Consider the following 25,410-nt stretch of genomic DNA (forward strand, 5'->3'; position numbering starts at 1 on the left):
CTTTGTGCTACGCTTCTTTTATGCTACAACTCTTGCATGCTTCTTTGCTATAGTTTGCCCATAAGTCCACATGTTGTGCGGTTTTGTCGAAAAGCATCTTTGCTTAGCAAGCTTGTTTTCTCAAGAGTGGATTCGGGGTATTAGAGGTCTCTTCCATCCAAGGCTTATATGCCTTGGTATGGGACTACCCACTTCATATGTGGGATTAAGACCTTGCACATCTACCACATGTCATTCCATGCTAAGGTTCCATTTGAGCCTCTCCTTTCTTGTACCTTCCATGCAATCTAAGGGCTTCCTATGGGAAGGCCAATAATATTATTTATTATAACTATAAATGACACATGTAGCAGGAATAGGAGGGGGAGAGAGAGAGAGGGCTTTCAAAAAACAAACTTCAAAACACACCACCTTGAGGTGTCTTTGGCACTGTAAAATACATTTGAATGTGGCTCTAAAGAGGCTAGCTTAGAAGTCCCAAATTATGGCACAGGTCGCTTCTCCTGATCATCAGCCACTCCAGCCAAACGTGAAAAAGAGGAAAAGGAAGGATAAAACACTCGATGTACCAAGGAAGCGTCGCTTCGTTTACGGAAATTACGACCATTATTACGGCTACAGGGTATAACGGATGTGGGACATCCCCCTTTTTTAATTCCCGTTTGCATTTACGTATAACGACTGCACGGAGATGACAACATAAGCCATAAACATGCAAAGCTTTAAAAAAGAAAAAAAAGAGCGTGCAAAGATGAGCTCGGACAGAGATTTACTTTCTATATCTGAATGGTTATCGAAAATTTCAACTTGAGAGTTCTCCTGGCTGTCTCTCCTCGTCATGAAATTTATAACGACGCCCAAAAAGACCCCTCTCTGTGAAGACTCGGATTTGTACAGCTTTAATGTTTTGATGACAATAGAAGGAGCAAGGTAGAACTCTGATGGTGAAAGGACTGTGTCTCTGCTTTTAAACTATAGGACAACTTGCCATGCAGATTCTCAAAGATGTAAATGAAGATCCACGCTTGAAGTACTTCAGGAAGGAATGGTTTGAAGGAAAAGATTGTCTCGATGTGGGTTGCAACGCTGGAAATTTGACAATAGCTGTTGGTAAGTAACGAAAAACCATTCGAAAGGCTTGGGAAAGTTTTGTTGTGAAAACGTGCTTGCAGTAGGGATTAACGTCCTTGGAAGACCAAAACAATCTATGGGACAAATAAATTATAAGATAGTCAATACATCGGATCCCCAGACAGGAGTGTCCATAAAATACGTTCGAACTTATCAAAAGCATCTGGGCTTTCGACTGCTGACATAGTTTGACCTAAACACTGTTACATCAGTTCAAAGATTGAGTGTCTTTGGGTTTAGGTTTGGAGTCCTAGATAATTGCTCTCCCTTCTCTGTTTAGTGAGTTCTATGGTATTCTGTTTCAATTGGTTTGGGGTGAGCTCCTATGCCATCCGAATTTTGCTGCCTTCCACAGCAGGTCCAGGGTTAGCAGCAAAGGCTGCATAAGGGCAGGCCTTACAGGCCCTTGCAGACAGCATCAGGTGACAGGTCGGCAGCAGAGCAGTCAGTCGGGTGCAGGAGACTGGTTGGGCAGTGCAACAAATCTAGGTCGGGCAGTAAGTGACTGCCACGTCTCTGGAGCAGAACTTGGGTTGGCAGACTGGTCGGGCCAGTCTGCAGATTGATCGGCCGTCTTTGAAGGCCTCCAGCCCCATATAAAGGGCCCAAGCTATCATTCATCCACTGTGCCTCAAGGTAGGCTGCCTTGGAGAGCAGCAGGGAGCCCAGCAGTCTCTGTGAGTGTGCCTTGCATTGCGTAGCAGATTGAAGGCCACGAAACAGGCAGTCTAGCCTGTAGATCACCTGCAGAGTGAAGAGCAGTACACTGCAGGGTTAGGTCTTTGGCGCCTCAGGTTTGGGCTGCAATACAAGCAGCAGGGAGGTCCAAAGAACCAGGAATGAAGGTGCCTTGTGCCTCCTCCATTGGCTGCAGACAGAAGTGGCAAGGAGCTAAAGGAGTGGGTGTCTTACCATTGGCTGTCCACTGGAGACGCAAGGAGATCTGTTTGCAAGGTATCTACTCAGCCCACTGAAGCTCTAGGAGGGCACGTAGGCTGACGGTGTTTTGAGGTAGGAGAATTTTTGTATTGATATGTTTTCGTAGCTAGGCAGCTACATGGTAGCACACTGTGCACACCTTTGTACAAGGTTTTGTTCATCTTTGCTGTTTCTACTCTCATGAGCATAGTTCAACAACTATCTGCATCTATCTATATTCACTTGTGCACACATGAAGGAAAGGAGTGAGATTTGAGTTAGCGCTGTGTGATTTTGGGCAAACGTTTACACAATCTTCAGCTGTGCCGCGTGTACAGCAAGCAAACGCCACCTAACACGTGCCTCTTGCAGACTTTAGTAGCTGCTCCAAGATCAGCCTTACTGCACTCTTTACTCTGCTGTCCTTTGCTTACCTAGATGCTCTCCAATAGGCTGCTGGTCTGCACTGTATTGTGCCCTAGTATCAAACCTTGACTGCTAGCTCCTACAGAACAGACTATTGAATGCCCCCTCAAGGGGCACTTTTATATGGTAGGGAGCTCTGGATCTGGCCTACTAGATCCAAAGACTAGCCGACCCAGTCAGGCTCACCCGCCCACCTGCAGATCTTCTGACTGCACCACATGGCAGTTTGCCAGTGGCCCGACCGACCAGTCAGCAGACTGCCGACCTGCTCTGTGGCGTTTGTCGACCTGTAGGTACCCATCCAGCCTGTATACGGCCTTGCTATGGGTGCCTATTGCTGCCCTTTACAGGGCTCGCAAGACAACCACTTCTGGTGGGTTTGGTGGCTCATGTGGCTGCCCTTTGACAAAACCAAGAAGGAAAGTCCTTTGCTACCCACATGGTAGTCTCATTCTATCCCTTTACTGATGCATATTCTACACCCTTACATATTAAGGTGTCAAGAAAGCTACCTCCTAGAAAGCAATTCTCTAGGAGGGTCATTCGGAAGGTGTGATTGCGGAGCACGTTTACGAGGCCAACTCAAAGTCTAGGAGAGCACGCAGGCCAAGTGTTTTGGAAGTGCCCACTGCCTAGGAGGTAGGAGAACAGCTTTGTGTATGTACAGGGATCCAGATCTAGTCAGCACTCTGCTGGTAGAGGGTGAGACACTAGATCTATGCTAAGTACACATTAAGGAAAGAAGTTTTGGATTTGAATATACCACTGTGTGAGCTCCTAGGACCATTGCTGATGGGATTATTCAACAAGATGCCACGTGGCAAGCCTACAATCAAACCGTGAACCTCCACTAAAATACTAGAGAGTACATAAAGTGTGTACAATGAATGAGGCCCCCATTTTAAAGGCTAGTCTTTGATGATATTCTTATGACTAAAGAGGACCATCTCTTACACGTAAAGCAGATTTTGGAGGTTCTAAGCTGAAACCAGCCTCAAGGCTAACAAGAGGGTGGTAAAACACTAACCAAACAAAAACCTTCACAAAAGAATACTCAGCAAACTCTCCACAGACAGATAGGGGGAGCTAGAGCGCTCCTGCTCAAATACAAAGACACAGACTGGCCCCAAAGCCTTGGCGCCCCTTTTCAGTATTTCTTTATTAATTGAAGAGTGCTACAAGGAGATTACACAGTGAGTACCAACTCACTCGCATTCAATGCTCTTCCCTCACCCAGCAGGCATCAGTATCACAACACATTAGCCCTGCTTTCACACCCATGTGACCATAGCCATCCATACTCAGTGCGAACACCTGCATTTAATATGGGGAGCTGCTATCTTCAGCCCAAGCAAGGCCACACGCTCCCCCAGACAATCCCAAGTGTTCACTGATCAGTGGAATACCCAACAATTGGTGAAAGCATAATTGAGCTGCCCCCAGTGCTCAGAAGTACAAACAATATCTGCAAGCATTCATTGTGATCACCCTGCCAAGCAAGTCTCTTAAAAAACACAGTCCACTGCTCATTGGCCAACATGGCCCCCAAGCATAACCTCTATGTGCATTCTTCTTACCAAGCATATACTATGCTGGTCATTGCTTTGTTCACTCCTTGGCAGATGGCATTTATCTCCACCCAAATGTGAGTATACAGCCCGAGGCGACAATCAGCCTATTGACCTCGAACCTACAAGCTGCCCGAAGTGCCAACCTGGCTGCTCATTCTCATCTGTTCATAGCGTGCTCTATCTCCATTCACTAGCCCGTGAATAGTCTGTACAAAGGCCTGCAGGTGCACCATACCACAACCCGTACTCAAACGTGGGAAGAAGCGCCATGGTCCGTACAGAGCTGTACCCCCATCAGCAGCCTTTAATGATCCGTACACAGCCCGTACCAGCAGTATGTGCAGCATTCAATGCTCCATACCAGCATCCTGAGCTCCGCGCACAGCCATACCAGCAGCAATTAATGCTCCATACATGCATTTATTGCACACGCAGTCATCCGTACTGTTGCATTTATTGCCTGCGCAGCCATCCGTACTGTCGTACGGCATCAGCAAGGAAGGCCAACCCACCTCTCGGTGCCCCTGCAGCCGGCATTTAATGCTTTCCGTACCCGTACAGCCTCCCGCAAGCATCCCTCCTGTTCACGGCGTCACCTTGCGTGGGCTGCCTTCCTCTTCCTCCCCGTAAGCATCTGTCGCCATCCTTCTTTGCCCAAGGCCTTCCTTGGGCTTCCTTTCTAAAAAGGTCTACATGGGCTTGCCATGTGGCAGCCCATGCCTTGAGTTGTCCCCCAGGGCCTCATTTGCCCCTAGGCCCCCTCTAGTGGGGCCTTTTACAACTTAAAAGGCCTAAGGTTTTTGGGCCCCTCTTGGCCCTAAACCTTTCAGTTGCCCCCAAGGCACAATTGGCTAGGGGGAACTTGCACACCCACATCCTGTGACCTCGCCACTTGAATACTGGGGTCGAGGCTACATGTGAGTATCAAAACTCACGCCCTCGTGACATACCCCTCTCTTGAAACATGGCAAGTGACCTCGATTGCATCTAGATGTTACAAGGATATGCAGTAACTGAAATACATGTGAATATACCATCATGAAAGCATGTATTACCATTGAAGACAACATATATGATTGTTCAGAACCTAGGATAGCAATCCATATAAACTGCAAAAACCCACTCATAGTGACTAGTACAGTGATCATAGAAGTCCCAAGGTAGATATACTGTCAGCAAGCAGTACCTCGGGTGAAACAAACAATGTCACCAAGCGACCTCTAGATATCTGAGCCTGTCTGTAACATAGAGACAGAGGTACTACCCCTCTCTTGAGCATCAGGCGATGCTCGAGACCTATGCTCTGCTGAGCCTGAAGGAGCCATAACCAAAGCTGGCTCAAGCTGAAAAGCATCTAGATAGAGCTGTAATAACCGAGGTATATTTGCCAGATCACCCTCTTCCAACCACTCTGCATGTAATGGAGAATAATTTCTGAATTTTACTAAGTAGCGGCGGGAAACTCTACCTCTGATCTTCCTTTTCTTATGTGCCGAGATCTGCTCTGGAACTAGGATCTCATCCAATTCCTCAACCTCTGGTTGCATCTCATGAGGCATATCCTCTGGCACATCACCCTTAAAAGGCTTAAAGAGACTCTCATGGAAAGCATTGTGCTCCAGTGATCTGGTAGCTTCAACCTGTATGCTACATCTTTTAGCTTCTCTAAAACCTGAAAAGGCATATAATATCTCATGTTGAGTTTGGGGAACAATTGGTCTTTGCCCCTTTTCTTTTTCAGCCTTGCCTTTTCAAAGCGCAAAAGAACCCAATCACCTTCATTAAATATCAATTCACGACGATGGTGATCAGCTGCCTTCTTTTGCTTTGCTTGAGTCTTCTAGAGAGCTTGCTTCACCTTCTTATATGCCACATCCATGCTTTCAAAAATCTTATCCTTTGTATGCAAGATAGGTGGAACTTTCCTGCCTCCTTCCACTATTTCAAAAGGAGCTTTCCCAGTGGAAGTATGCACAGTATTGTTGTAAGCAAATTCTACTAAGGATAGAAACTGCTCCCATTGTGTCTTATGCTCATACACATAGCATTTCAGCAAATCAAGAGCATACAAATTAGCCTCTTCGGACTGCCCATCTGACTGATGATGAAAAGAAGATGAAAATCTCAGTGTAGTGCCCATATTTTCGAAGAGTCCTCTCCAAAAGAGACTCGTCATGCGTGGATTTCTGTCCCTTTAAATAGACTGAGGCATCCCATGGTATTTGAAAATGTTATGTATAAACAACTTTGCCATATGATCCGCTGTAATTTTCTTCCTCACTGGAATGAAGTGTGCCTACTTACTGAATCGGCATAGAATAGTCTAGAGACCATCATTCCCCGTAGGTGTCCTAGGAAGATCAAATATAAAATCCATGGCAATGCTCTCCCACGGTCTATCTGGGATTGGCAATAATCTAGGTGTCTTCTGCTTGTCAAACTTGACCTTTTGGCAGATGATGCATGTTCTGACAAAGGCATCCACATCCCGTCTTAAAGCTGGCCGATAGAAAAAGTGTTCCATTGCTTTAACCGTAGCATTAATACCTCTATGTCCTGCATACGGTAGAGCATGACTTTCTATTATAACCTTTGACCTTAGCTGCTTTGTGACACAAAGGAATCCATGCATCATAATGAAGCCATCTCTGAGAGTATAATGGTCATGCCGCTGATCATTAGACAACGGTTCATAAATCCTTAAGAAATCCTCATCTTGAGCATACTGGTCCTTCATTGCATCCAACTCACTGTGGTAAGCAATGGTTACTGCGGAAACCTGAGGATTCCTTGACAATGCATCGGCCACTACATTCTTTTGACCTTCCACATGCACTATTTGAAAGTGAAATATGGATAAGAAATTGGCCCATCGCATATGCTTCTCAGATAACTTCGTCTGAGTGAAGAAATATCTCAAAGACTGATGATCTGTTTGCACTGTGAAATCAGCCCCAAGCAAATAGTGCTTCCACGTAGCGAGGGCATGAATTACAGCCAGCAATTCCTTCTCATAAATGCCCAGATGTCTCTCATCATCCTGCAAAATTCTACTCTCAAAGGCCACTGCTTGTTCTTCTTGCATAATGACCACTCCAAGGCCATTCTTTCCACATGCATCAGCTTGGACGTGAAAGGCTTTCCGAAGATCTAGTAAGATCAATACTGAGTCTGTGGTAAGCTTTTCTTTTAGCATCTCAAATGCCGCAATTTGTTTTTCAGCCCACACGAAGGATGCTCCCTTCTTCTGCATAGTATAGAGGGTGAAGCAATTTAGCAAAATGGCATATAAATCGTTTGTAGTACGAGCATAAGCCCAAAAAGCTTCATACTTCATGCAAATTCTTAAGCTGTGGCCAGCTGCGAATTGCTGCAATCTTCGCGGGATCCATGCACACTCCATCCTTAGAGATAATGTGCCCAAAAAAGGGAATCTCAGGCATGAAGAATTCACTTTTCTTTGCATTTACAATCAGCCTATGCTTGCTGAGTTCTGCAAACACAATTGCCAAATGCTTCCTATGCTTTGCCTCATCTTTTGAGTACACAATCACATCAACCCAAAGCTAGTTCTGAAAGCTGTCTTGACTCTGGACGAATGCGTATCTGATGATACCCACTCTTAAGATCTATGCGACTGAAAATGGCTGACCCTTCCAATCTATCCAAGATATCATCAATCCTTGGAATTGGAAATCTGTTTTTTATGGTTATCTTGTTGAGTGCATGATAATCAATGCAGATTCTCCAAGAACCATCACTCTTTTGCACCAACAAACCCGGTGAACAGTAAGGGAAGAACTGGGCTGAATCAGCCCCTTATCCAAAAGGTCCTTCACCTAGCTCATGATTTCTTCTTGCTGAGCTGCACTCACCCTATAAGGTGCCCTGTTAGATGGACTGCTGCCTGGCACTATATCAATTGCATGATCCTCAGGCCTCTTAGGTGGAAGTTCACCCGGCAACGAGCCAGAAAAACATTCTCTAAACTGATTTAGGAAACCTGTCCGCTCTTTATCAAGCTTAGAGAGTACAAATTGTGGATCATCAAACTTAGTATCCTTTGCAAAAACTAAGTACACAAAAATATGATGTTTCATTATTGAGCATATAGCTGAAGCAGATACAACTGGGACTGACTCTTCCTTTAGTTTGACATCCAAAACATGCTTCTTCCCTCTATGTTCCAGGGAGATCTTCCGATTAAATGTGTCCACCAAAGCATGTACCCTGTGACACCAAGGCATTCCGAGCAAAACATCACAGCCCTCAAGAGGCATTATATAAAATTCCTCGCTGTCCACAAAGCTCTGTATATGCAATCGGAGCTTTCCAATGATAGGAGTAACCGGAGTGCTAAAGTCAGGGCAAGCCAATTTTGCTTTACTCATAGGCCCCATCTCCTCTGCACTTGCCAATTCATGAGACATAAAATTTTCACGAGCACCTGGGTCAAAGAAAATCAATGTCATTTAATCCCTGACTTTGCCCCATACCTTGCAAAGCTCTTTAGCATCATCATTAGGCTGCTCATTGATAACTTCAGGAATTAACCCTACAGATGGTTTAGGCTTCTTGCCTTTTTGCTCTTCCCTATCATCCACTTTCCCTTTTTGCTTACATTTTGGGCAATCTGGTGCCATATGGCCCTCTCCTTATAGTGAAAGCATTTGTTAGCCTCCATCAAGGCTTTCCTTTCCTCACGTGACAACGAATTAGAACTTGACCTATCACGCTTCTTCCCTTTGTTAAAAGGAGGCTTGGAAGCATTCCTTGGCTTCCCTGCTTTCTTAAAATTCTCAGACTTACTGTTTTTATACCCGCTGTTTTTTCCCAACAATAATGCATCAGCTGTGGTAGCATTCTCAATGAGTTGAGACATGTTGGTAACCCTTGTTTTAGTACAGTAGTCCCTGATTTCCTTTGGCAGCCCACAACAGTATTTTTCAATCTGTTCTGACAAGAGCACATGCCTATAAGAGCTGACCGGCAAGAGAGCTTCCCAAAACCTTTTGTTGTACTCTTCCAAGTTATGACAGTGAGCTACATCCAACTTGTGCCATGCTGTCATAACATCTACCTCAAAGGTAGTGGTCAACCAGGTAGCTGAAAACACCTGCTTAAACTGAACCCAACTCATGGGTGCTCTATTTTGGAGCAGCGAATTTTTCCACCATTGTAGAGCATTCCCCTTCAAGAAGGTGGCTGGCTTTCGCATTTTAGATGACTCAGTGAAGTTCCCTCCTGAGAAGGCTGCATCAAATTGCTGCACAAAAGTTAAAGCCTTCAATCGATCTTGAGCTCCATTAAAGGTCGCAAACTTCACTGCTGCACCACCCTCTTTGTAATCTTTTACCTTCCCTTTGGGTGTCAGATTATCATACACAGGTGGCTGCAAAAATGGAGGTTGAATTGCATTCCCTCCAGCCTGTCCTGCATTACCACTACCCATTAGAGGGTTTGTCAAACCAGCCCCAGGCATACCAAACATACTTGTAGGAGCTCCAAAGGTTCCTGACCTTCCACTTTGCATTCCTGGCTGCATGCCAATATTGCCATACATCATGTTAGGCATTGGGGGCTGCATTTCCCCAAATACATTGCCTTGCATTCCTTGCATCCCAGGCTGTAAACCAACAGGGTAATACTTGACCAGCCATTGCTTGAAATACTGAACCCCCACCAAAATACCCTGGATTTATAAAGGGTTGGGGAAGAGCTTGCTACCCTTGATTTAAATTCTGAAAATCAGCCCTTTGGCCATGCATAACCATACCAGGACCTTGAAAGGGCTGCTACCCTGAAACTCCCTGTACATTTGGCATTACTGGAGGCTGTCAATCCAATGGATTCACTCCAAATGGCTGTTTTTAAACCCCACTTGGCTCCCCCAAATGAGAATGCATGTTTCTCTCCTTGGACCTCAAAGGAGTATGCATAAACTCAAGCAACCTCGGGCCCTACGTGAGCTGCGTGAGTGCTCCCACAATGCCCACTAACTGTGTCCTAAAGATAGCATTGTGAAGAACCACACTTTTCGAGAACGCAAATGTGTGCAATGCATGCAGAATTTGAATGCCAATTGGCCCTCCAATGGGGAAGAGCGCCCTCGTGAGAGTACTTGTTTCTATTTTCGACCTACATGCAAGGTGTGTGAGAGATGGCGGATGAATGCAAGGTGAATGAAGAATGCTACGTGAAATTTCACAATGAAAGGGTGATACCCTTTCAGGTTGCTATATTCCTACAGGATGAACATGTGCAACCATAACATTAGACATTCAGGTATCCCGAGCCGCCCAATACCATGGAGGGGGGTTTGTAGGCCATTCTATGGGCTATCCATAGGTGCCACTCATTCCTTGGTATGTGCCTTGTAGGCCTAGTTATTGGTATAGTTAGTACATGTACCAATAAGGACAGTTAGGACACTTGTCTAGTTAGGGCATTTAGCCCTAGGGTTTTGTTATGTTAGCTCTCTCTTGAGCCTCCACTCTCAGTTTTTTGCATCAATTCATTACAGCAGCTCATCTTTGTCTGCTCTCCATTTCTTGAGCTTCCATTGCTTGCCCTAGCCTACAAGAACACTGAAGTATTTTTTGTCCCAACCTAATCTATCTCCCAAGCAAAGGAGGTGGCTGTCTATCATGCAAAATAATGATTTTGACATTGAGTATAAAGTAGGGAAGGAGAATATAATGGCTGGCTCTCTATGTAGGATGTGGGCATGCGCCCTAAGCTCTATTACTGAAGTGTACAAGGAGTGGGTTTGTGGAATCCAAGAAGAATATATTTTAGACCCTAAGGCTGCTGTCATCTTCCAGGACCTGCAAAATCCCTGTTGTGAAGACCACCCAATTACAAACTGTACAATGGCCTATTATGGTACAAAGGAAGGATTTTTCTTGTGGAGAATTCCATCTACAAGCTGTTGTGCTTGCAGGAAATGCATTCCTCGCTGGACATACAGGAGTAGAGCTTTATATTGAAGGGGTTATGGGATGTATACAAATATGTTCAAAGCTACAGGCCCGCCCTGCCAACAAAAAGTAGAATTGAACCTCAGGCTAGCAGGTTTGCTTCAGCCTCTACCCATTCTAGAGGGTAAGTGGACCCACATTTCAATGGACTTCATAATTGTTCTACCTGTGACAGCTAGGGGCTGCAATAATATGTTTGTTGTGGTTGATAGGCTCACAAAGGCAGCACACTTCAATCCCATCAAGAGACAATAGTCAGCCTCTATGGTAGCTGCTCAGCTCATGGAGAATGTATTAAAATTCAATGGTCTGCCACAAAAAATAGTGAGTGACAGAGACACCAAATTCATAGGCCAGTTTTGGCAAGAATTGTTTAAGGCAATGGGGACACTGCTCACTCTAAGCACTGCTGACCACCGACAAACTGATGGACAATATGAAAGAGTCAATAGGTGGCTGGAGGAGTACCTTAGACATTTCTGTTTTGACACCCAGACCACAATCGGTCAGCTATCCATTTGCGTGACTGGACCTATGTAGTCTTTGGCACCAACTTCACCGGACAACTAAGGAGAGACAAGAGGAGCTCGCTTGACAATGGCCCTAGATCTGGTGAGGGCTGGCGTCTAGGAAGAAAACCAGTGATGGATCGTTGTTGACGCTTAGCCTGTCCAGGTCCCTCCCTCCTCTGTGTGAGGTGGCCTGCCATTTGACAAGTGCCATCATCACTCCAATGGTCTGTCTCCCCATGTCGAAAATAGAGGATATGTATGTAGGCCTTGCATGAGTGTCCACTTGGGGATGGATTTGTCGAGTTGTGCACTCTGGTTCTCTGCTACGCCTGGCCCTTGCTGTCCTTGGCTCGGAGAAAAACACCGTGATCATGCTTTGACTGGGCTTTTCCGGTCCCTCCGGTGCTCTCCTTTGTGCTCGTATGAGCTAATCTCTTTGTCTCCGGGCCTCAAGAAGGAAAGTGGCCACATGTCTATGATCAGGATGTGCTAGTTACGCTTTGAGTGTGCCATAACCACTACTAAATAGACAGCGATGTCATCCACGGATCTCATAGTAAACAGGGCATCGGAATGCAAAGTGCTACTTTGTCTCTGTCTCTTGCATATCACATAAACACATGTATCGAGATACACTGTGATGTCTCTGTGGAAGGGTGCACGTAGTAAATTATATTAGTCTACAATAGCCTATGGACAATCCCTACTGAGGAACTAGTTGGTCTTCATGTCGGATCCTTTGTACTCGGTATGGGTAACTAGGGCCACTGGGTGATGGAGGATATCAGAAATAAAGAATACCTTCTAGATTTGAGCAGCAATGTTTCTAGTCACAATTTGAGGATTTTAGAAGGAAGTCTCTTCTCTTCGATTCTCTTGTTCGTCTAGCTGGTATGTATGGTAGCTCCTTTTGGGGCCCAGACTTATCAGAACCAGACTGGTCGTGGATAGAGAGGTTGCAAGTTTTACTACTCATGCAGATGATCTGTAGAGTAAACCACCGGTTTCATATTAGATCCTCTTGACAGAGTTTGGGAGCAACTCCCCTTCAGCTTGATGCAGCCTTTAGGTGGTCACATACCTTCACATAGTTAGAGAGTGTGGGTCCACATCATCAAGACAGAGAATTACAATCTGAAGGTGGCATAGAGGTGTAAGTGCCAGAATACAGTGGCATAGTGATAGAGGCCTCCCCCTCCTCGTCGTAAGCCTCATCGTCATCCGCATGCTTAGGAGCATCCTCTACTGCATCCTTAGAAGGGGGAACACCAAGGAACACAGAGGGAGAGCTCTAAGGAACTCAACAGCATCCTCTGAAGGGGAACTTAGGAGAACACGTTCCTGAAATGGGGAACGTGGTCTCCTAGTGTTCCAATCTCGGTCCACGTTTTGGGAAGGTGGAAGACGTTTCGGGTTTCCCTACAATTAGGGAATGGCGTTCCGCCCTTTGCAGAGAAGGAATGGCGTTCCTTGGTAACTATGGAGCACATAGACAACAACCCCGATCAACCCTAAGGCCAGCTCCTCATTAACTCCATCCATGTAGCCGCACAATATTCTTCCCGATGCACAATTAGGTCTATAGGATAGCCACCTAAAGGGCTGGTTTCTTAACCGGTTTGTCAAAATGGATGGTCCAATAAAGACGGCAAAGCATTGGTGCTCTAAGTCAAAACAAAGGCACACAAGCAAGAACCAAAACAGAGAGGGAATATTGGCACTTGATGGGATGTAAGAAACGGCAGTTTCTTCTTTTGTTGCACGAACAAGAGCTCTTGAACATCTTATACAGCAGCAATTCCAAGGAGTTTTGGATGAAAATCGAAGAAAAGAGGGCATCTTATCCCAATAAGGACCTCACTCCTTGGAAGGCATATGTTGACACGCTGTACGATGTCCCAATCTAGCCTACACCCGATATCGTAGACATCCCCCCTCGTCCCACTGCTCGACTCTATTCACCATGCATAGTCGAAGGAGGCCATGAAAAGCCTTAGAATGGTAGAGCTAAGGATCATGAGGGCCTTCAGGTGATACTCTTGACCCATGGTGGGTAATCACTTGCACTGATCTTGGCTAAGCTCTTTAACAAGAGCTTTCCTACATCCTAGACCATTAACACCCTATAGATGTGGGAAGTTATTGAACCATCATAGTAGGCCAATTGATGGCCAAGGTATATGGATCAGCTTTTGACGTACACATCAATGACATATGAGAGGAGTGGGTCAAGCAGGCTTCATACCGGTGGAAATTATTCTATTACTTCATGAATTTTGGAAGGCCTTTGTGTTGGAAAGGTCACCTCCCCATCTGTAAGCCCCCATATGAGGAGAGCATGGGGGATGGAGAGCTAGGGCATTTGCCCAGAGGGAAAAGCCGAGAGAGGGGGTTGCCACATGGGCAACACCTCATAGCAAAGAAAAGAGGGCTAAAAGGGCTGCCACATGGGCAGCACATGGGCTGCCATGTGGGCAGCGCAACAGCCTGGCAGAGGCGCAGCAAAGCGTGTGTGTACGGGCTGGAACATGCCCCTAAAAGAGGCACACAGGTAGTGGGACAGAGGGCAAGCACTTGGCGCTTTAATGGCGGGGGGAACCAGCAGGAATGTCGGTCACATGGAGGGGCTGGTTGGGCTGGTTGGAGCCAGCCAACCAGGCCTTATAGAGGCAGAAAAATGGGGCTGGGACCCTGCCTTGAAAGGAGGGCCAAAGCCCTTGGAGTGTGGGCCAAAGGCCCTAGAAAAGTGAGCCCATAGGGGCATTTATAGGCAGACCAGGGCAGGGCCTGGTCGGCCTGTTTGGTTCGGCCATAGGCAGCCTGCCTGGTCGCTTTTTGCAGCAGCCCTTGGGGGCTATAGAAGGAGGGCCTCCAGGCTCATTTTCTGGAGCAGCAGATCTACAGCAGACAGGAGCAGCAGTTAGGGCTTCCTTGGGCCTATTCCCAGGAGGTGAAGGAGACCTAAAGAGAACTGCAGACTGAGCTAGTAAGTGCTGCCCACCTAGGCTGGTTTCAAGACAGCAAGGTGGAGAGGATCATTTTGGACAAAAAGTCTACAGACGCTCGAGGTGGAGCACGCGGGCTTGAGTCTAGAGATAGCCGGCAGATAGGAGAAGTACCTTGTGGTAAGATCAGAGGACCACATTATTGGTGGGACTCTGGATCTATCTCTTTTGTATTCTAGTCCATAGCTTTGGACGGAAATATATTATTTTGGTGGTTTCTATATCTGGCTGGTTCATTGTCTATTGATGAGTCTGCACATCTATGTGATGCACATAAGTTAAAGAAGTTTGTGATTCCACAACGCACACCACACTGTGTGAGCTCCTGGGCTATTCTGTCAGTCTTCCGCTGTGCATACCCTCTGTTGGTTGATTTCTAACACTTTGATTTGTTCCCACAATGACTTCAGACACCAGGTATTGCAAATGATGTCATTGGGTGCAGTCTATGGGATTTCTCTCTCCCCCACCCTCTTCAGACTGTATATCAATGAGCATCTTTCCTAGACACCCTAGGTGGGCAGGGTTTAGTGCTGGTAGAGACTCTCATTCCCAGTTCACTATTGATTATGTGGTGTTCATTCTAGATACAACAAAGGGTTTGCAGAGTCTACAAACATTTTGTGATAATCGGGTAATGAAAGCTAATCTTGGCAAGACCAAGGTCTTGATCTTCAAATTCACTTTGGCAAGAGAACCGATTAATTCTCACATTTTATTTGTACTTGGGATGCGTTTTCCCAAGCTTCAGATCTGGCATGAATTGGCAGCCTAGGTCGGCTTGACCAGAGGACTTGTGTTTTTGGCAAGATTGGAGAAATAGTGCTTCTAGGGCCACTTTCAGCATGTCAACACGAAATCCTTCCTCTTTGTTTCTTTAGTCAGATCAGCAACATTGTATGTGGGAGGGGTAGATAATAGAGAGGATTTGAAGGAATAGATGCACTCCACATGTCATCATAGTAGCTGACTTTGCAGCGAGACATCTCATTCTGGATAATCATAGACCTTGACCGAGCTAGGGAGTTTGGCCAAAAAGATGCAGGCAGGCAGAGATTGTGATAGAAAGCTCTCTTATCGTCCATGCAGCCTGCTGTGGACGGGTACTGGAGATGTTGGTATGAACGGGTTATTAGATGGCTCCTTTCTTAAGGCATGTCCATTTTTCACTTCCCCCATACCATTATTTCCTCATTCACCCTCTCTGTTGAATCATGAGAGACTAGGTGTACCTTCAGCATCCTTGGGCATCCCTAATGCAGCCTAATGGCACCAAATGAGATTCCGTTGAGACAGTTCACTCACCTTAGTGAGGATGGTTTTCTCCAAATGCCGGGATACCTACAAATCCACTAATCAAACTACACTCTGTATAGATAGCTATGGGCTAAGTTGAGACATCATATTGAGATAAGGCGAGAGGTTGGGGCCATCTGATGCCACCATTGGTTGAGACTATGCTACATGCAAGATGCACACATTGTTGAGATACCCCAGTTACTGTGAGATTTGCAACAGATACCACTATCTTTTCGAGTAGAGTCTCTAGGAGATCAGTTGTCATGACTTGAATTCTTGCTGAAATGTACCTCAGATTATGCTTACAGAATGGTAGAATTTATTTTTGAGCCTTGTAATTGTTATTAGCTCGAGGGTACTGATTGAATTCCCTTCACATTTGCAGCTCAAAAGTTTTTATGCAGAACCATGTTGGGAATAGACATTGATCCAGGTATGTTGTGTAATTATTTTTGTATATTTCACCTCTTAATGCAAACCGAAACTATATGAGGTATTATATCACCAGATTGAAAGGCCTTGTTGCTTGTTTGTGACATTTCAAATTGCATTATTAGATATGCGTGTGCCGCCTCCCGCTTGCCATCGCCCCCCCCTCTCCTGCCCCCCCATATGCTGCCCTTTATCTTTGTGATTTATCTTCATATTTCTTGGTAGCTGGTATGTCCACTCCCTTCTGAACCACGGTAAGTTGAATGCTGCCTGTCTCTCTCGATAGTAGGACACCTTTGGTTGACTTCCACATTGCAGCTTGTGCACTTGGACCAGCCCATCTTTGTCCAGTTTTGGCGTTACACCACTAAACTTCAAGCCTGGCTACGCTAGCATGGGGCCCAAGAATTGCACTTGAGAACTGGCTGCATTAGGGTGGGAGCCAAGGTGTACACTTGGCTGTCTACCACCTCATCATGCTTTCGTGTGCCAATGATCTCACCAAAGCCACTCATTTACTGTAAAAATGACTCAAAAGGTTATTTTTGCATTATTCTTCTCCTACACAATCCAGCAAAGGTACGTTCCATTGTCTTCCATCCGATGTCGTGTCAGTAGTTTTATCTACAAATGACTGTATGTTCAAATCATAGCTACCAAGGAATGATGGGGGGACGCTGTTTCCTAATAGTAGGGAAACCTGAAAATGTTCCACGTTCTCAGAACATGGATCGGGTACTCATGAAGGGAGTGGATGATCAAGGTAGCTCTAGCTGTTGTTAAAGGGGATCTCCTGATAGGTCACGTATGTGTGCCGGGATGTGCTTAGTGTAGGGTGTGGGGTGGACAAGCTAAAGAACAGGTGGATATGTCAGCTCCTAGTGGCGGCGGAGGGATGGAGAAATCAGTGATGCGAGAAGAACATGCAAGGGATCCTATGAGTAGTCAACTACACTGGAGCCTCTTCCATGCGGAAAGCAAGTGAGCTTGTCGGAAGGCCATCTTTTTCTAGAACATTTTAGATTAACAAGTCATTTTGCCTTGCTGATATATCCATGAAAGAGTGTCCATATGTAACTGGGGCTCGCCTATCTGACTTGGGATATGCCCGCCTGATCTAGAACAATGTAAGGTAATCAATTTGATAGAGTCATGTTGGTTTGCAGTCCTGGCGTTGAAGTTTTCAAGAAGGAAATATGTGACGTGCCGCTGTTTGTGGTTAGTCTCTGCATCCTGTGGTGTGATCGCCTCCTGCTACTCTCTGATTTGTCTTATCAAGGTCTCCCTGTGTCGGCGCATCTCAAGCAGGTAGAGCCCAATGCAGACCTGGTCATGGAAATGGATTAAAGCGTGATAGTGGGCCGAAGCCACTCCCGTCCTGATAGAGGCAGTGGTATCATCCCCGGATCTTGTAGTAGGTTGGGCGAGTGCAAAGAAAGTGTTCTTCTGTCTCAACCACTCCTAGTGTGCATAGCTTGCAGGTCCGCTGCTCTCTAGGTATACGTGCTGCTCTCCCTGTCTCAATCCTCAGCTGATGGGATGAAACCCGCATCTGCCCAATGGCGATCCTCAGCAAAGGACAGCCACTCCACTGGAGCCTCGAACTCCGCTATCTCTTCTCAACTCTCTTCTGTGAGCTGATTCCCATGTGTATCCAGTCACTGTGGGCAGTCCTCGCTTTGGACTCTCGTGTGTTTCAGTTTAGAAAATCATCTCTCTATCATTATATGTCTAGGAAACCCCCTGGGTCAGACCATAATGTGCCATTACAATTCCATACTGCTATTTTCAATCCGGTATGTGCACACATCCTATGATCTTGACACCATCACAATTCTCCCTCTTCCTTCTCTTTCTTCTCTTCTTTATTCTCCTTATCTCCTCTCTCTCGAATAATCACCCCACCATCCCTATATACAGCCCATTTCCCTGCTTCCCTTGCTGCCATCCCTATATATTGCCGATTTTCCATCTTTGCGTGCATCCTTCACTTTAGTAAGCTCAACATTCCTTTGTTTGAGCTGATTCGGGGTAAGCTCCTCAGATATCCATACCCGTGTGCCTTTCAATTTGTTTGTTTGTCGGATAATCTTGACTCTACCTGCCCTCTCTGTGAACTCAACTTGTACTTGTGTTCCCTTCTGAGAGATCCAACTGTTGTGGGTTTCATCCCATTCTATCTGTGGTATCTCCTTCTTGAGACTTGTGATCTTCTCTTCTACTGTGTATCCCTCCATAAAATCATATGCAGGACAGCCCATACAATCCTCTGGCAGCCCCCCTATACAAAATCTCTTCTTGTTTTTTGCTATGGCTTCCTGCTCTTTTACCTCCGTATATAGATCTGCTTTGTTGATTTTGTTGTTGGCTAGAATTGCCATCTCTTTCTTGGCTGAGCTTACCTGAGTGGTGATCATCTCTTCAACCGTGGAGACAAGTATTGGTGGTACTGGAGATGTGTTGTATTTTTCCATAACCTCTGCAATAATTTCTTGATTGCCTTTGCTCTCCATCTCCTTCACCTTTCTTCCAAGAGCTGCAATCATAAGCCTGAGCTCTCTCACTTCTTGCTGTAGAAAGTATATTTGCTCTTGTGGATCAGATCCAATCCTTCGCTTGTAGTGCAATGCATAGGCGCTGGGTGTCGATATGGAGGCTGCAACTTCAGAGTAGGAGGGCTTTCTAATCGGTGTAGAGGCGAAAGTCTTTATCTTCGGGAGTTCCATAGTGGCTTGTGCAAACTTAGATGTGCCCTTTTGCTGACGCTAACCCCCAAGCTAAGCCAAAGGGCTCAGCTTAGCCTGGGGTGAGGGAAAGGGAAAGGATTGTACGGAGAGGTACTACGGGGAGAGAGTGGCAGGTACGATGGGAAAGGCAGGTAGGACGGACTGTATGGTATTGTACTAGGCTGTACGGTAGATACGACGGGACTGTACGGAGAGGCTGACGGGGCTGTACGGAAAGGCTTACGACTGTACGGAGAGGCTGACGGGGGTGTACGGAGAGAGAGAGAGAGAGAGAGAGAGAGAGAGAGAGAGAGAGAGGCCTATAGAAGGTATGAACAGGACAGGCATTAAGGGGATGGTAATTGGTGGGGAAGAAGCAGGAGGGCGGAGTTGCTTGTAGAGATGGCTCACTAGCTGAGTTTAGGGAGCAAAGGAACAGCCTCACAAGAGAGCTTAAACTAGATTAGTAGGAGGGTAGAAGAGGCTGGGAGGGGTTGTGAGGGGGCAGAGAGGCTGTGAGGGGTGGTGCAATCAATAGGAAAGACTGTGGGGGGGGCGGAAGGGTCTTGGGGGGGACGGAAGGGTCTTGGGGGGGATAGAGAGGCTATGAGGGGTGGTGCAATCATGTCATCCTGCTTCAACATGTATCCACTTGCTTGGTACTATTTTTTTTTGTTTTTCAATAGTATGCTTATTAAGAAATGAAATGCTTTCCTACTGTTCAGTTACAGACAATGGGGACTAGGTCTAGCATTTGAGGGTGGACCCCCTTGCTTGGGGTTATGGGCATTAGTGACCCACAAGAGTGACGGCCTCTCTTTGAGAGGGACATCTGGAAACCACACCCCACTTGAGTACCCAAACATGGGACCAATCAAATGCACAGATTGCATACTGACCTAGGAACCATTCAAGAGAATGTTCCCTGAGCTTTGGGTGTGGGCCTGGCAGCATGCCAAGAGTAATGGAGATACAAGATAAGACGACAAACAAATGAGCTCAGTATGGCTCAATTATGACCTTAGAGTACGTCAATAGATAGTCCAAGCTGTTAGGAACCCGTGGGTGCGATCAGAATTGAATTCTGACAACTTTGAAATTTTAGGGTTTTTGGGAGTGAGACGTGGCAGCTGACACGTGGCAGACTGCCACATGGAATCTGAGCTGGCAGGTCAGTCCACCTGTCCCACACATGTGGCAGCATGCATGGCAAGTGGCAGGGCATGCAGGCCAAGTGTCTGGCCCCAAATCTGGTAGATTTGGGGCAGGTTCTGGGCTGTCCTCTTTGGGACTGCAGCGCACCAAAAATCTGGGACAAGTGTCCACCTTCCACTCTAAGCCTGGGGGGGGGGCTGAGCCTATAAAAGAAGGCCTCTCCCCTTCATTCCACATGAAAAATTCGTCACTTTTCTTCTCCCTCCTTTTGGTTGATGCAGCAGAATCTCTCCAGCTCCTTGGGTGCAGCCAGCTTCTCCCCAGGCCATTCTCTCACCTCAGCAGCACTTTCTCTCTCTACAACAGCACATTCTCTCTCTACAGTTCCAGTCCCTCCTCTCCAAAAATCTGCCCCCTTTCAGATCTTCTGGAACAGCAGCAGCATCCTCTCTCCTTCTCCTAGCCTGGAGCAGCCACAGCCCCTTTCTCTCTCCTGCTACAGTCTTTCTCTCTCTACTGCAGAATTTCTCTCTCTACTGTTCCAGCCCATTCCCCTTGCAGAAATCTGTCTTTCTGTGCACCTCTGGAACAGCAGCAGCTCCTCTCTTACATCCCCTCCCTTGGGATCAGCATTGGCACTCTCTCTTTACAGCTATCACTCCATAAAGGCTTTCTCTCTCTAGACTACAGGCTGTTTTTCTAAGCTGTTCTCATTCCAGCCCCATTTCCACACTCTCCTCACCCAAGGTAGCTTCAGAGGCATCAAGGACTTCATCTACAAAAGGGTCAAGTCACGAAGGGAGTCTGTATTGTCCAGTTTATCTCATTTACAGCACTATTTCATGTTGTTTCTACTATCTTTCTAGAAACTAGTGCTTGCCTCTAATGTTGGATGTAAGTGGTGATTGTTGCAGGCTTCTTCCTTGTGGATTGGGCAAGCCAAGAGTTGAAACCTGAGCTTGGAGTCCTCCTTTTTGTTGTCTACCTTGTACATATGCTCTTGAGTCTTGTATCTAGGTCCTAGGCTTTCACTGAGTTCATCAGTTTGGAAGGTGCATTGCACCTTGGTCTTGTATCTCCATTTTCAAGAATAAAGTGAGCCTGGATAAGGGGGGGGGGGCGTCTTGGCCCCTCAATCATATTGCAATTTCCAATGATGTCACTTTGTGTTTAAGCTGTGTAAGTCTTAATTCCAGCTTAATTGCAATCTCATAAGTTCAAGTATATGCGTTTGGCAACTCACAATCATTTCATTCAAACGCCTCTGCAAAATCCGTTGTCTGAATTGATAGAAAGCACCGAGTAGTTTACATTGGTATCAGAGCCTAGGCAGTGGTCCTGTACTCTTTGCTTTCTCTTGTTGAGTCTCTCCTTCATTGAGTCATCTCGTCATCATGGCAGCCAATGGACCTGACCCTCCTCCTAACCTGCATGAGTTGAGTGCTCTCTTGTCAAACATCACTCAACAGGTTCAAGTGCTGGAACGCAACCAAGCAGAAACTCATGACATAGGGCCCCAATCCCAAGGAAGAGGCCGTGCGGACAACACCAACTCCAACAAGAAGGGAAGATCATCCTCTTCTTCCCCTCCTCGAGGTAGACGGCGTCATTGGAGTCCATCTCCTTCGAGATGTCCACGGAGACGAAGGTATGCAAAGCATAAGGTACCTCTTGGAGATAAGCTCTTCAAGTTTACCAAGTACAAGGGAGAGGACAAGCCCGAGGTCTTGCTGGCCTGGATCCGAGACCTCGAGTATTTCTATGAGGGAGATGCTGATTTTGCTTAGCCATGGGCACATTTGAAAGATGGAGGCACCCATCATGCCTACCACATCAGGGATGGCTATTTATTCATGGAGAACAAACTATGTATCACATAGCAGCTTAGATCTAAAGTGATGGAGGAAAGCCATAACCCACCCTATGCTGGTCGTAGAGGTATTGTGGCCACTTTTTCAGCCATGGATAAATTTTTCTACTGGCCTAACATGAAAAAGGACACTGTTGCCTACATTTCAGCTTGTCTCGCATGTCAAAAAGCTAAGTATGAGAGAGGAAAACCCAAGGGTTTACTTCAGCCCCTACCCATTCTTGAGAGACCATGGGAACACATCACCATGGACTTCATTACAAGAATTCCCAGGACCAATCAAAATCATGACATGATTTGGGTGATAGTAGATCTGACCCTCCTCCTAACCTGCATGAGTTGAGTGCTCTCTTGTCAAACATCGCTCAACAGGTTCAAGTGCTGGAACGCAACCAAGCAGAAACTCATGACATAGGGCCCCAATCCCAAGGAAGAGGCCGTGCGGACAACACCAACTCCAACCAGAAGATCATCCTCTTCTTCCCCTCCTCGAGGTAGACGGCGTCATCGGAGTCCATCTCCTTCGAGATGTCCACGGAGACGAAGGTATGCAAAGCATAAGGTACCTCTTGGAGATAAGCTCTTCAAGTTTACCAAGTACAAGGGAGAGGACAAGCCCGAGGTCTTGCTGGCCTGGATCCGAGACCTCGAGTATTTCTATGAGGGAGATGCTGATTTTGCTCAGCCATGGGCACATTTGAAAGATGGAGGCACCCATCATGCCTACCACATCAGGGATGGCTATTTATTCATGGAGAACAAACTATGTATCACACAACAGCTTAGAACTAAAGTGATGGAGGAAAGCCATAACCCACCCTATGCTGGTTGTAGAGGTATTGTGGTTTGCAATCAGTTGGGAGGGTTTTGGGAAGAGAGAGCGAGGGAGAGAGAGAGAGAGAGAGAGAGAGAGAGAGAGAGAGGCCTCACGAGCCTATGGCACAAAGTACAGAATCAAGTAACTCATACAGACCACTGTGGGCTGGGGCACAGGGCTCGCTAAGGCCCTTGCTGAGTACTAAAATGGTATACTAGTACAAAATAGCAAGAGAGAGAGAGAGAGAGAGAGAGAGAGAGAGAGAGTCCTCGCGAGCCTATGAGACAAAGTACAAACCAAGGATGACTCATACAACCTGCTGTGGGGCTGGGGCAAAGGGCTCGCTAAGGCCCTTCGCCGAGTACAATACTAAAATTAAAAAACAAAACTAGTACACAAGCTCAAATACTCAGACTCAGAATCAAAAGACATAGCTAGGTGCCGTGGTAGCTGCCCTATGGGCAGTGTCGAGAATATCTCGTATTTGCGCCTGCGGGGTCGTCTCTTGCCGTGGTGGTGGGCGTGGTCTCCGGGACTTCTATATATGGCGGGCCATATCTAGAGTGACACCTCTGCTCAGGCGGTCCCCTCCAAACAAGGCAAGAATGGAGTGGACCTTCATCGTGCGTGCCTTGGTCTGCCTTTGCATTGCATCTGGTCCCTGTGTGTTTGGCTGTGTCCCCCCTCGCTGTCTCCTCTCTCGCTGATCCATGTGGCCAGCATGTTGTCTATCTCCTCCTCCTATACTATGTCCTGGCAGGCGGACTCGAAAACGTAGAATATGTGATGTGTCGTTGAGTACGGTCCACCTCTGTCTCCTCTGTCCCAGTCTCATCCTTCTATCTGACATGGTGTAGTAGAGTTTCTCTGTTTCGTCGCATCTCCATCAAGTAGAGGACGACGCAAGCCTGGTCCTGGAAGTGAATCAGCCTGGAGAAAGGCCCGAAACCAAATCCATCCTAGAAGAGACATTGGTACCGCCCTTGATTCTCATAGCATAATGGGCAGGTGCACAAGAAGTGCTCCTCTGATTCCACCTCTCCCAACATGCCTGCAAATCTGCTGCTCTTGTGGCGTACGTGCGGCTCTCCTTGTCTCGATCCTAAGCTAATGGGATGAGACCCGCATATGACCGATAGCAATCCTCAGGGCATGTGAGACTTGTCTATCCTCCAAAGACTGGGGTCTGATAATCACTCCGTCCTCTGACACTCTCAGGAAATGATCTCGATAGAACTGTGTCTTGGTGAGGATCTCTTGATCCCCCCCCCCACCCACAAAGTCCGTGATGTGTAGAGCTGAAGTAGGTCCAACTGTACGGTTGATCTCCTCTCAAAAGGGGTCAAGTGATCAGGGGCATCCAAATTGTACTGAAAGGGAGGGAGACGGTCCACCTGAAAATCTTGTCTTTCAAACCATCTTGATATACAGGCATACTAGGCTGTGCTGACTCCTCTCTTAGCTAGTCGTATGAAAGACTCCAATGCTAGCCTCGGTAATCGCCGCGCTTGGGTAAAGCCTAGACTCTATGGAGGTGGGTGACTGTTTGGAAGATAGCATCAATTTGGAGTGGCATCATAGTGAACTTTGCTTGAATAATTTGATGCGGGACTCATGGCTTACTCTTGATAATCCTGGATCGCATGGTCACTTGGAGCCTCTCAAAATGTTGCCACTTGGGCTAACAAGCGTGTCGAACAGCCACCCTTTCGTCAAGGGACCCTGGACGTCTGCCTGGAAGCATTGCCGCTCAAGTGAGCTAGAGCTCCTTGCCCTTGTGTGAGTCGTGCATCATCGTGAAGATTGGTTCTGGATAGACAGCTCCTAGATAGGCGTATGATTGTACAATCTCAATTGGCTCCCATCGGTAGGTGAAGTTGTGTCGGTGACGTGCTGCTTGTGAGGTGTTGAAGATCATAACCTTGTTCTTACCAAGGTTGAATTTCAGGTCTCTCTCCCTACAAAACACCTCTAGGGCCTCCAGGTGTCTGTAGACCTACTACTGATGAGGATAGAAGGACTGTCATTTGCACACAACCGTATCGGCACCAGTAAATCGGCCAGCATCGATTCTTCCCCTTTCAAGCGGTCAATGAAAGTCATAATCTCATTAGTAGAAAGCCCAAACAATGTCGGAGATAGATGGCATCCCTGCTTCACTCCTATCGTACTCTAGATCTAGTCTGATAAACCTCCAAGGGCACGAACTCTCCCTCTGACTGACTCATCTAGGCTCATCACCCCCCAAATCATGTCCCTTGGGAGCATCTCCAGAATCTGTGCAATCATGCAAGGCTGTGGGATTGTGTCGAAGGCCTTTCAAAAGTCTACGGAACAAGCATAGACTTTTTGGGATCTAGATTTCGCCTCCTGGATGATAGCCCGTAGAGTAAAGATGTGGTCTAGGATCTCCGGAATCCAGCCTGTCCTAGTGCCTGTTGTCCACACATCTCCGCGTGAGACCTAAGCTCTCTCTCGAGTACTGATCCATAGATCTTGGCCAATGTATGGCCAATCATTCCTAGTGACCATGGGATCTCCTGCTTTGTATATCGGTACAATGGTGGT

General features: G+C 46.6%; 1 protein-coding gene and 1 pseudogene across 1 annotated transcript in view; one reads left to right on the forward strand and one right to left on the reverse strand.

Moving 5' to 3' along the window:
- The first annotated feature begins 390 nt into the window (after positions 1 to 390).
- LOC147902377 (S-adenosyl-L-methionine-dependent methyltransferases superfamily protein) overlaps positions 391 to 25,410 on the forward strand; it is a 72,764-nt gene continuing 47,744 nt past the window's right edge. The window contains exons 1-3 of the mRNA XM_087373357.1: positions 391 to 622; positions 996 to 1,110; positions 16,228 to 16,275. Of these exons, the coding sequence (XP_087229483.1) occupies positions 485 to 622; positions 996 to 1,110; positions 16,228 to 16,275 (301 nt within the window). The 5' untranslated portion in view covers positions 391 to 484. The remainder of the gene's footprint in view (positions 623 to 995; positions 1,111 to 16,227; positions 16,276 to 25,410) is intronic.
- Positions 7,602 to 9,871, reverse strand: LOC147902378 (uncharacterized; annotated as a pseudogene).

Source organism: Dipteris shenzhenensis, chromosome 4 (genome assembly GCF_047967505.1).
Source record: "Dipteris shenzhenensis isolate YYH24624 ecotype China chromosome 4, Dip_SZ_1.0, whole genome shotgun sequence".
NCBI lineage: Eukaryota > Viridiplantae > Streptophyta > Polypodiopsida > Gleicheniales > Dipteridaceae > Dipteris > Dipteris shenzhenensis.